At 35.8% G+C, this 13165-nt stretch overlaps 2 protein-coding genes across 2 annotated transcripts in view; one reads left to right on the top strand and one right to left on the bottom strand.

Moving 5' to 3' along the window:
* LOC108670725 (phenazine biosynthesis-like domain-containing protein 1) overlaps positions 1-2344 on the bottom strand; it is a gene marked incomplete at its 3' end in the record, with an annotated part of 4361 nt that extends 2017 nt beyond the window's left edge. Inside the window, exon 1 of the mRNA XM_018158215.2 lies at positions 2064-2344. Within this exon, the coding sequence (XP_018013704.1) occupies positions 2064-2150 (87 nt within the window). The remainder of the gene's footprint in view (positions 1-2063) is intronic.
* A 2048-nt stretch (positions 2345-4392) lies between these two features.
* LOC108670726 (ras-related protein Rab-14) lies at positions 4393-12751 on the top strand. Its single transcript, XM_018158216.2, has 5 exons — positions 4393-4964; positions 6182-6308; positions 7397-7633; positions 8178-8246; positions 8961-12751. Exons 1-5 carry the CDS (start codon positions 4859-4861, stop codon positions 9085-9087), a joined length of 666 nt encoding a protein of 221 aa, XP_018013705.1. The 5' UTR covers positions 4393-4858; the 3' UTR covers positions 9088-12751.
* Positions 12752-13165: the final 414 nt, after the last annotated feature.

The raw sequence follows: 13165 nt of genomic DNA, 5'->3' as shown, positions 1-13165 counted from the left end.
TATATATATATATATAATATATTAAGGGGGAGGTATACTTTTTTCGGATTTGGCTTTTCTGGTATTTAGTATCATCTTAAAGCTGACATTTTGCCCTGTCCAATGATACCACTGCGATCCCTGTACGTGAATTTATACGTACATGACGGTTCTTTAAAGGGGGCGGGTGGGGGAGTTCCTTCACTAATTAGATACAAGGTAATTAGCTGCTGAACATTTTAAATATAGTTTCTAATTGAGTTGTGTTGCAGTTACGTTCTTAGTCTCATCTTAAAGCTGACATTCTGAGCTTTTCAACGATACCACTGCGATCCCTGTACGTATATTTTTACGTACACGGCTGCTCTCTAAAGGGGGGCGGGGGGTGGAGTTCCTTCACTTAATTAGATAGGAGGTAATTCACTCGCCAAGACTACATATATGGTTGTATCTGGCATCAAGGCTCAGTCACCTTCCTCGCTTCGTACGGAGAGGTGTACTGCAAGTAGCTGTTAGCATCCTTGAGTGGAAGGAAGCTACAGAAGCCTGTAGTTTGGTATCTATGCTACATGAGTGACTATTTAAGGCGCGCGGGACTTATTTGTCGCGCTATCCTGAAAAGTTTAACTTTTTGTCACGGAAAACCTATCTCCTCCTAGAGTTTTGAAGCTACAGCGATGAGACATATGCCATTCGATTCGTAAAGACCACACCTATCGAGTAACGAAGCCCTTTTTTAGATTTATGCATAGTTTGGATTCAAATGGGGGGGGGAAGGATGGGGAAAATGAGAAAAAATGAAAAAATGCGTGTAAAAAAACTGAGGCAAAAATGAAAAATCGTGCTTCTTTATTGAAAACCCTAAGAGGAGATAGATTTCTACAGGACCCCCTTTTATGTCCGTTTTCTATGAATTTCACGTTTTCTATCACTTTTTCCGAAAAAATCACTCGAACAAAATGTGCTTGTATTTCGGTTTTACATATATGTGTGAAGTTTCAGAAAGATCCGTCCGTAAACAAAAAAGTTTTCAAAAAGTATACCTCCCCCTTGAAATAATCTGATAATCTAGATCTCTGATAATCTAGATCTCTGATAATCTAGCTCTCTGATAATCTAGATCTGTGATAATCTGGATCCCTGATAACCTACATCTCTGATAATCTAGATCTCTGATAATCTGGATCTCGGACAATCTAGATCGTTGATAATCTAGGTCGCTGATGATTTAGATCGCTGATAGTCTAGATTGTGGATAATTTAAATCGCCGATTATCTAGATCGTTGATAATCTAGATCGTGGATGAGTTTGATCGCCGGTAATCTAGATCGGTGATAATCTGGATCGCTGAAAATCTAGATCGCGGATAAGTTAGATCGCCGATAACCTAGTTTGCCTATAATCTAGATCGGTGAAGATTTAGACCGCTGATAGTCTAAATCTCTGATAATCTAGATCGTGGATAATTCAAATCGCCGATAATCTAGATCGTGGGTAATCTAGATCGCCGATAATCTAGATCGTGGGTAATCTAGATCGCAGATAATCTAGATCGCTGATAACGTGTTGTTGGTCACGATATCTAATCCGTGTTGATGAGCTGATTACATTAAATGCCCTAACTGATGTACGATAAATTCTCCGGGATGCACGATACTCAAAATTTCCTGTGACATGAAAAGGACAACAATGTACTAATTATTTATGTTATGATAAGAAGCGCGCCATGCGAGTATATTCTATAGGCACCCATGCCGCCATAGCAAACAATAAAAATATAACTCAGTACTCACTGCAGTGAGTGACAGAGAGCGCATTTTCTCGTTGACGAAAACTTGAGGTCACGGACAGACGGACAGACAGACAGACGGACATGGCGAGCACAATAGTGCATTTTTTCTATAAATGAGAAAATGCGCTAAAAATATTACGAATAAAAAATAGTCTAGCCAGTTATGTCTCAATTAAAAATTTAAATACAAAAAAATTATCCATATAGATGAGAAAAATAAATGAGCTCATCACTATATTAAGTGGTTACTAACTTACTAAGTACAATAATCGTAGCGTGAACAGCACTCACCGCATCCAGTGGTACGACAGCAGCCGGGTTGCCACAGAACGGCACACTTGTGAACGCGTCCACCGTGAACACTCGCAGCTCCATCATTAGCAGCTTTAGATCTTTAACGTGTATCGCAATCTAAATCACAGAAATGTTCTTTATACTTAAAGGCTTAGAAAACTTTCCTGCACGTTATTCAACCGAAGTATATCCAGCTTTAGAGACACTACACTACCTCATCAAGCTTTGGTACAGCACTGAACGTGGCAGCAGTTTAGACTTTAGTCCCGATAAAACCTGTCAGACAAGAGAGCCCACTTCGCAATAGAGTGTCTGCCTCATGCAGAGTTTTGTATATCTGCCTCAAGCAGAGTTTCGGTTCTTGTCAATAAAAGCGGTTCGCGTAAAAAAGGACAACATCGCAATAAGCTTTAAACAAGTCTGACTAGAAGATGTCTGGAATAAAAAAGCACACAGTAGAAGAATATAAGCACAGAATCAAAATTATAATATTCGGAAGATGTGAGGTGAAAAAAGTACCGATAGATTTTGTCGCACTTCTAGAATATTTTATGCCTTTTTTGTCAGTTAAGCAAATTGGTTTAATCGTCTACACTACAGTATTCCTTAAAATTGGACCCTAGAAATCTTGTTCACGGGAAGTCGAATTATTTAAGAGAATTGACTGAAGTAATCGAACGCTAACATCAATGCCACGAGTGTGATTTACGTCTGGGACAATTACATTTTACGGCTGGACTCGCCGGCGGTCGCGTGGCCGGTTTCCAAATTCAGTGAGCAAGGAATATCTCCCAAAGTAAAGAACGTAGCTCGATGAAACTTGGTACCGGCCGCGAGACTGGCTGCGAGTCCGGCCGTAAAATTGTCCGAGACGTGTGTGACTTGCAATAAATCCAAGTTTATGTATTCTTAAAAAAATATTCATTTGCTTTAAATCAGGTGCAAAATGAGCCATAGTTACGACTACGTATTTTTCGGAGTGATTGGCCCCAATAATCCAATTATTGATCTGGCGACAACAATAATTTAAAAATGTAATTACCTTCTGTTATATCACGTGACAGATTTTACTGATCATAATGCTTTTGTGACAAGGTTAGAATTTTAGCCAAGGTTACCAACCACGGTGACTTGAATTCATGGTTGAATTAATACTGTATTAATTCAACCATGACTTGAATTGCCCAAAAAAGTTATTAATGATTATAAACAACCTATTATATACTTTAACTGTTAAGTTTCTCAAAAACATATGACGTTTAACATTTCATTTGACTATAAACATATTAATTTATTTTATTAATTTTGGAAGTGAAATTATATTATGTAACAAAGTTATTGTTATAAAACACGTGAAGTCTTTTTTCTTAGCGGTAGTGGCCATGCCAATAAATTTTCTGTCCAGAAAGAAATGTTTATTACAATTACCCTAAATTAAATTATACAAGTCATAGTATAGGATTATTTACCTACACAAAGCGCAATTTTGATTAAACACGACTGCACAAATAAGGCTTCGTAATTCATCTTTATCAATCGGAAAATGAATCATCTTCTGGATAGGTTTGGAACGCTGAAATTACATATATATGTATTCGGCAAAAAGACGAATATTGTTGATAAAATCATTTAAATATGGAATTTCGACAATTTCGTGCCGAATTCACTCTACATTTGGTGGAAGATGAAAATATTAGAACGTACGTGAAAATGAAGGTGGTGGTTACGAAATCCTGTAAAGTAGGAACATCTGTAGTCAGTCTCGCAGCACACCGATTTGTTGATACGATTCATCGAGTGTGTCATGAGAACAGGGATCTCGTTCATTTAGCGATGGGTGGAAATTCTTGTGTGCTGGGCTAATTGCAATACCTAGGCCTACTCTGTCTCTTTAAAGTCTTTATTATTAATTTTTGAAATAATAGTTGGTTTCCAGCTGAGCTAGTTCTTCAGGGAAGATCTGATTTGAAAAATCCCAGCAACTTTAAGCTAAAGTATTCAAAATAGTAATTAACGAAGCCTAAGATATATGTCGAAATGTTGAGTAACACTGTAAAGTGTAAACATGAAGTTTGGAAAGTGTTGTTTGCATTATGTTAGTTTGGAAAGTGTTGTTTAAAATGTAGATCAATGCCAAAAATTGCCAATCATTGGCTGAGACATGACTCACTTGACTCGAGAGTTGACTAAATTTGGAAAACAATATAATGTTAGATTGTGAATTAACTTTTGATAATCTTTAAAATTGTGTAATCATCAGTTCATCACACTGACTAAATGACAAGTGACAACTGACAAAGAAATGGAGACAATTTCACTAAATAATTTGAGTACCTAAATATTTTTCTATTGCAGATTCCATTTGAGAGTGAAGATTTGCCCTCAAAAATAGGAATAGGGTGGTTTTGCTGCTAAATATTTTTAAATAATCTTATTTACCATTTTATGTGTAGGCTACTTGTCAAGTTGCCAGAAAGTTTTATTCAAATTTCTTGACTTTATTGTCTGGAAGTGAAGTCTTAGTAAAGCATCTCGGCCATCTCCAGACCAATATCAATAAAAACTTCAATTTGTCAGCTGTTGTTCTAATTAATACCATCATTTTTCATGTCTTGGTATTAATTATTTTTTTCTATTATGCAAAACCATTCCAGTTGTTGTGACTATAACATGGTGTAAATCAAACCTCAGTCTACCTAAATTTGTTTTCATCCTAGCCTATTTGCATCTGTGATCTGTCCTATTCAAACTTGCCTCTTAAGTTTCATTGATTGCAAGTTTGCAACACAAACATGTCAGCTGGACCTTATAATTATTCCTATATATTTAAATATATAATCATTGGAGACATGGGAGTAGGAAAGTCCTGTCTCTTACATCAGTTTACTGAAAAGAAATGTAAGTTTTTATTTTGCTTGTACTATCATAACTATTCAATAGAAAAATTCTGCTCAAATAGTTTTAATGTAGTTCTCAACTTCTCATACTCTAATCTTTGTATATTTTAAGCTTCATTGAGAAACAATGTTTTTTACTTTTTGGTTTAAACATTGATATTTTTACACGTTGAACAAATCTGGAATACCTGACATAATTTTTTGAAAATGAGAAGGAGAAATAATTATTTTCTGGTGATTTTTAAAAACCACTGATTAAAATGTTCTTGTTTCTCTATTATAACCCAAAAAATTAAGTGAGGGTCATAAATCAACTGATAAATTCCAGTTCCATTGGTTGGCTGCTATCCCAGCCTTTTGGCTTATTCATAGGTGGTTTCTGCCTGATTTTCTAGTTTGGCTTTGTTATTGTGTATATTTTACTCCTGCATGTCAGTTCATTCAAGCAGTTGAAATAAATTCTTCCTAATCATAGGCAGAAGTGAGGAAAAGAGAGATGTTCTAAATGCCATTCTTCTTTCATTTCCTTAGTGACAGGTGTAGACTGTAGAATATATCTACTTTTTGAACTGCAACTTAAACTTACCTGCCATTTTTGGTGCCAGGAGATTCATGCTAGATGAATTACCTCCTATCTTGTTGGTAGAAGAGCATGTTCATTCCTCATGATTCCAAACGTATTGAAAATTTGTCTATGGAGCAGCAAGATTTCAGTAATAAGTAGACAAATTTTATTCCTCCATAGTGGTTTAGCTGCTTCAAGTTGAAGATTGTATTTATTATCTTGCATCTAGCAATAATAGGCAACTTGCTTGCTCAAGGGAATTACAAATTTCTCTATTTTTTCCTCTTCATTTGTCTGTCATGGCATTGCTATGCAGTAGCATTTTAGGCTTTTAATTCCTAGTGAGCTTTTAAATTAATGATGGTAATATTTAAATAATTATATATTAAGCCTTAGCCAAGTTAATTTCAATCATCAATTTATCATTTTAAATTTTCCAGTAGGCCTGATATCATTCATTACAAAGTTTTGCATGCAAATCAGGCCCTTATTTATGTTCAGGTATTTAGATAATAATATATGTAATAGAAAAGAAATTCATTTTTGTTTGCGCTGAGCATCTCCCTGAAAATGGTTATTAATATAATTTTTTCATATGTAATCTGGAATTTATGATTTCATTATAATTACCTTTTTCTTGTATATATTCACAGTTATGGCTGACTGCCCCCACACAATTGGAGTTGAGTTTGGCACGCGCATCATTGAAGTTGCTGGACAGAAAATTAAACTTCAGATCTGGGACACAGCAGGACAGGAGAGATTTAGGGCTGTTACAAGGTAAGCAAGTCAACGCCAGAGCTTCTTATGTGCAGTGCCTCATGAAGAGACAAACAATGTTTTTAGCTCATTTTCTCATTTATGGAAAAATGCACTATTGTGCTCGCCATGTCCGTCTCTCTGTCTGTCTGTGACTTCAAGTTTTTGTCGATGAGAAAATGCGCACTCTGTCACTCACTGCAGTGAGTACTGAGTTATATTTTTTATTCTTTCATTAATCAAGAAAAGATTTTGGCCATAATTTGTTCCCTCAATTATATTACCAAATTTATTATTATTTTTTAATGCAATGTAGAGACCTATGGTGAATACATATGATGAATGCAATATATTGGAGAGAATATAGATTAAAAGAAGGTAGTATAAATGGAGTGAATACATGAGACATTGACAGAATACAGTTGTGATAGTTAGCAGTTATTTGCAGTCTTCAAAAATACTCATCCTATGTGGCAGGATGAGGGAGTAAATGCATGCATAAATTATAGCAATGGATCAGCACATGGAGGAATTGAAAAATCTATGGAAATCTGGCATACCTACTTTAGAATGAAGCATGCTCACATGAAGTGCTCTATTATGAATATATGAATGAATATGACTATAAATGCTTCATTTTTGAAGCAGAAAACCCAACTAAAACCAAACAAATACCTATAACAAAAAAATGCCATGTTAAAATTAACAATGAGATCTTACTGCAATGCAGAACAAAATGGTAAAAAAAGCCAAAAATTACACACTGTCTCAGGCTATTATTATATTTATAATGTAATTATATTGAAAGTTGGTGCACAGTACCTATAATTTGAATCCAATGCAAAAAGGCCTACCTACCCCTAATGAATGGCTGAATGAATAGTCAATAGTAGAGACTTGAATACCTCTAGATTATTTTTACTCCTGAAGAGAACTATCAATAGTAAACTGGTGCTTTCCAAATGAGCCATGGGAATTTAGATTTGTTTCCCTAATTTTTCATCTATGCCTTCAATCTTTAAACATTACATAGTTCATTTGTAACTCATTCTGATTGCCTAGGTCATGTGGCTACTTTTTTTTTTGCTTGATTTTAAAGTGTTTTGCAGGTCATACTACCGAGGAGCAGCCGGAGCCTTGATGGTATATGATGTGACAAGGCGGTCCACCTACAACCACCTGAGCTCGTGGCTGACCGACGCCCGTAACCTGACTAACCCGAACACGGTCATATTCCTCATAGGCAACAAGGGGGATCTGGATGCTCAGAGGGATGTCACCTACGAAGAAGCCCAGCAGTTTGCTGAGGAAAATGGACTCATGTTTGTGGAAGCCAGCGCTAAAACGTGTGTATTTGAACACCTCGGGGCCTTGATTCAAGCAGTACGGTATCATATGCTACGGATCCGAATGAATGCCAAGAGTTTAGCTACTGGATGACATTAATTTATGTCTATAGCAGATGTTGCAATAATTTTGCAGATTATTTTCTGAAAACTTACATAAATCTTGTGCAAACTAAAGAAATGATATTAAATTAGAATTCAATTGTGAATATATATAATGTGACATGGTGAACATAATGCAATGCTTAAAAGGTAATGTACTGCAGGTAGGGTTTGTTATTTATTTCATTACAAGTTTGTTCATTGCATTAATCCTTGAATATTTTTTTTCATGCTAATAAATCGAGAATCCACTGTAATACATACGGTATAAATTGAACATACTGTAATTTGAAAGCAGGATGAGCAAAAAACTTGCATCATATGATGGTAAAATATAACACTTTTTTTAAAACCTTTTAAACAGCTGTAAATTGCCTTTATTCCAAAAGAAAGTTTTTGGTCAACTGTTAAGCTTGTGTCTAATATGTTCCATGTATTTCAGTGGAGAAAACGTTGAGGAAGCCTTCTTAGAAACCGCCAAGAAAATCTACCAAAATATTCAAGATGGAAGGTGAGATATGGTGTAGAAAAGTGTATAAATTTCTCTTCATAAAAGATTCTTTGATTCAAGAGATTTTTAGATTTTCTACTTGACTCTGAATAAGTTACTGAAAAATTTTATTTTGCTGAGGTTTGAACTGTCATTATGTTATTGTGCTTATTTGTATTAATATTGTCTAAAATAAAGCCTTCATATTTAATTCAAAATTTAACGACCTTATTGGCATGGCTCATATTTTACTAAAATATTGTTACTTTGTGACTTCTTTGTTTAATTCATGACTTCAGTTAATTGTTTACGTTCCTGCTTAAGTTTAGTCATGACTTCAGATAATTGTTTACGTTCCTAACTTCCTGCTTAAGTTTAGTTCATAACTTCAGATAATTGTTTACGTTCCTGCTTAAGTTTAGTCATGACTTCAGATAATTGTTTACGTTCCTGCTTAAGTTTAGTTCATAACTTCAGATAATTGTTTACGTTCATGCTTAAGTTTAGTTCATGACTTCAGATAATTGTTTACATTCCTGCTTAAGTTTAGTTCATGACTTCAGATAAATGTTTACGTTCCTGCTTAAGTTTAGTTCATGACTTCAGATAATTTTTTACGTTCCTGCTTAAGTTCAGTTCATGACTTCAGATAATTGTTAATGTTCCTGCTTAAGTTTAGTTCATAACTTCAGATAATTGTTTACATTCCTGCTTAAGTTTTGAAACTTCTTGCAGTCTGGACCTAAATGCGGCTGAGAGCGGAGTGCAGCACAAGCCCAACGGTGGACAGGCGGGCGCCGGGGGTCGAGCTACCCTCAACAACTCCAGCGCGGGACAGACCAGAGAAAATTGCTCCTGTTAGGCCAAGGCCTTCCTCTTCATCAACTTGATGAGATTGGTTTAGGGGTGCGGGGATTAAAAGTTCAGAAGTTTGTAATGTTGATCGAACTTATAGCAAAGATTGAATTGTGTTTTCCGAACTAGTGAAATTATCCACCATAGAAAACTGGTCGTGTTAAACCATTTCTAGTGATCAAGTTATCAGTTCGAGTTGAGAGAAGGAAAGGTTTTCAATTCAGAACTGGTGGATTGAAAATATTGCGTTGACTCCACTTTATTCTCCAAAATATTTATTATCACGACAGATAAGAAATACGAACTGTTGCTGAAAACTGTTTTTGTTGGATAGAATATTTCAATGTTTACTAATCTCAATGATTATGAGCTAAAAGTTTGAAAGACATTTCCATTTAAAACAAATTAGGTTTACTGCTGATTAAATTACAATGGATAGCTGATAAAGCGTATTACCAAAGTGAATGAATATAATCTATTGAAGTTTGTAGTTGAGGCTTTTCCTATTATTGGTTTTGTCATGTATAATTAATCAATCTGGTACTTAGCGATATCGCGAAGTTTTCTCCTCTAATCTGATGAATTTTAATGCTGCTATTCACCACTTCGCATTATTTATTTTTTTGTAAAATATGCGTGTATGGTACCTATATATTAGTAACTCTGAACAAAGAAAATATCTTTCGACTAAAGTCCAATCTTTCATACGTCTAAAAATACAATAGTTGTATTTGTGATAATTTCCTGGGTTGAGGCGATTTTTTTACAAATTATTCCACGATGTAGGTTTTGAATATATTGTATTTTACTATCATTCCAAGGGGGAAAGGGGGCTTCGACGGGAATTTCCCATTGAATGCCGTTGAGAAACTGTCCTCCTGACCGGTTACTCCCAGAGCTTACGTTCAAAGACAATTAACTTCTTTGTTTACGAAACGAGCTGCACTTTTGTCGATATATCACATTTTTCCATGTTCAGTGGCCATGCTTGTGTTGTGTGGGAAATGTTTTGGTTCAAATTCCGCTGCAAAAGTGGATTATTTTCTACAACCTGCCGTGAAGTTTGTTTTTTTATTTCATTGCACTGTGAATTATGTGAATTCTCTTGGTTGCCTGCAAAAACAGTTAGATAGCTATGGATAGTTTGAATGGTTTTCTACGTATAATCCAGGTACTGGTGTATATTTTTCCTTATTAAGGTCAGGTCGACATACATCTTCATAAACTATCGAAGGTTATTTTTTTAATTTGATAGACCGAGAAGAATTTTTTCTGATAGAAATGATGAATGGAAATCTCTGGATTGGGAGAATTTGGAAAATGTTACCGCGTAGATTTAATGCCTGGCTATGTTAAGTTTTCATTTCGATCGATGTAAATTTGTTAGCTTTTCCAAATTCAAGTCCTGTCAGAGAACAGATACGTATATGTAATATGGAAGTTGTATCAATGTTGAAACGTGTCTTCAGCTTAGATTACGAGTTGAGGATCTCATTGCCTTATCCAGAACTTTCCAACTTGGGTTAAATTTCAGAGTAGAATGCTCTAAACGGGAGATTTGAAAGTCATAATGCTATTAATTTTGATTGCAATGGAATATTTACCTATTGTGTTTATATGCCCCCCTCATTCCACGAACTGTTAATTAGAGCTGCTTGTGACGAGGAAGCAATAACAGGCGTTCCAAATTCGCCTTCATCTGGAAACTTCAGTTAGTGTGATGGATTGGCAAGTTCCGCAGCAGCTAAGGAGAAAATTTGGCGTCCGTGAAAAGTTCTGAAATGAATTGTTTGTAAGAAATGTTGTCCTGTCCGAACGGAAGTATTTCCTTGATCTTGTACCACTAATATTTTTTCTTGAACATGAAGCGTAAGCAACAAACTCAGTGCAATGTTTCTCTCTTCTCTGTGAATAATTTTTCAATGTTCACATAGCGTCGCATACGAGTACTTATATTGGAGAATTACCAACAAGATAACTTGACGAAATTATGTTCTTCCAACAATAATGAAGATATATTCCCGTGTCGAAATGGTGCAATAAAAACCTTTTATTTTGTCCATGTTGATAATTTGATGACGCGATGAAAACTCTCATGCGGCAATATGTGCTTGTCCTGCTGTAAAGGTCTGAGGAGTCTGTGAATAATCTATATCTTGTCTTCGTATATAATGAGTAGGTATGTATTTGTGCTGTATATCAACATTCAGCTGTATGCCACACCTGCGTGTGTAGGTACGTTAGTATTGGTATTTGAAGGTAGCGAACTGCGTGAGAGGAGTACTTATGATTGCGAAGCCTTGTTTTTACCCAATATGTATGCCGGAAAAGTCGCGGTACACTTGGGCTCATGCATAATTTTCTGTAAATCGATTTTAAAGTCAATATCTAAAATTTGCTACCAAATAATTTAAATTGCTCGAAACTAACTTGTGTGGTTCAACTGTGCATAGCACTGTTAGGGCCGTGTTTACTCTACAATGTTAACATATTCTGGTTAATATAACCAAACAGCTTGAATTCGATAGTGATTTCAATTGCTTAAGATTCCATAATATTTTCAGTGGGCATCGTTGTAAACCAAAAACAATTATTGTTTTTTGTTGCAAGCAAACTGTCTATATTTCCTCCTACTTAACTGTATTAACGGCAGGACCTGAGATCTCCCCTCCCTAGAATACAGTACAAGAAATTCACTACTGGCAATGCTCTCCTGCCAGCGATGCGAAATTCTTCAAATCAGGCTTACGACGACACGAAAGCATTTACCGTTTGTCATTTATTGATTAATGCACATTGTAGCATTTCGTTTCTTAGTAAATAGTATGAACCTATCGCTCTTGGCTTGAACGGAGCGTCCTGTCCATGGTTCTTTGATATCGTAACTCGTTGAAGCTGACGTCATTGTAACCAACCGTATTACAATTACTGAATCGTAGTCGTGAATTCCGGCTCTGCCAGTAACGAATATTTCAAGTATATTTGAGCGTGCGGTTTCTCAAGTGGTTTAGTACAGGAGTTTTGTTATATCTGATGTCTATTATAATATGACATGCAAATACTGAGGTTACGAGCCCATAAATGTTACGCGTGTTTGGTTACGGGCTGTTGAAAGCCAACACTTGAATGGCAGAGAGCTAAACATATTCTTTGTATTTTAGCTTGATGAATGTTTTAAAAAGATTATATAAAAGTTAGTCTGACGAGTTAATCGTCGTTCTGTTGCACGTTTAAAGGAATATTTCTTCAAGAGTGTAGGTGAGGAATGGGAGACGAGTGTGTTTGGGTGTATTACGGAGGGTAAAGTTTGTTCTGATTGCGCGGGGGGAGAAAATGTCGCTTGTTTTTATTCACCTGCACTTTCTTTGTTTTGTTTGCAATTATCGGGAGGTTTTCTGTTTAATATAAATGCCGTTATATTATAGTATTTTATGTGTCTCTGAAGTGTGAGCCAAAGCTTTAGCTCTTTACTGCCCAGTGGACAAATTGTTCGTCCTATCGTACTGCTATTCTTACCAGAACTGAGAAGCTAACCGGGCAGTAAAGGGTTAACATTATCGATGTTGTGGATCCTGTGTAGTCGAGTGGCTTATCCTCGCTGCGCGTATTTCTAAACAATAATGTATATCGTCAGAATATCTTAATAACAGTAAATACAAGAAACTACTTCATATGACGGGTTCTATTTGCCTTGCATTTCTTCCACTCTGAGAGATGAAGGGATGAGATTGTCCTGATAGTGACACTTTCTTACCTTTACTGTTCCAGGGCGCTGCCTCCGCTACTCTTTTTCGTGGTACTAAACTAACCAGTATCTACACTTACTGTCATTACACAAAGGTACAAATATGTTGCCAGATACTTCATCATGTCAATGGTACGAGGAGCGGAAGGTTGTCAAAGATTCGAGCCTTTTACTGAGGATGCATTAACCTTCGTCAATCTTATTTGTGTCTAAAGATGTGGTTATGATCAAATAGCAGCTATAACTATGCTTTAAAGCAGAAAATTGTCAGGGAACGTGTTTTGATTTAAATGCGTCTAAATGCCGCTGTTTTCATTAAATCGCACTGAAAATAAAAGCG

The sequence above is a fragment of the Hyalella azteca genome, unplaced genomic scaffold, assembly GCF_000764305.2.
Source record: "Hyalella azteca isolate HAZT.00-mixed unplaced genomic scaffold, Hazt_2.0.2 contig13910, whole genome shotgun sequence".
In the NCBI taxonomy this organism is placed as follows: Eukaryota; Metazoa; Arthropoda; class Malacostraca; order Amphipoda; family Hyalellidae; genus Hyalella; species Hyalella azteca.
The sequence above is the reverse complement of the archived record's forward strand: the minus strand, read 5'-3'. Positions and strand labels throughout refer to the sequence as shown.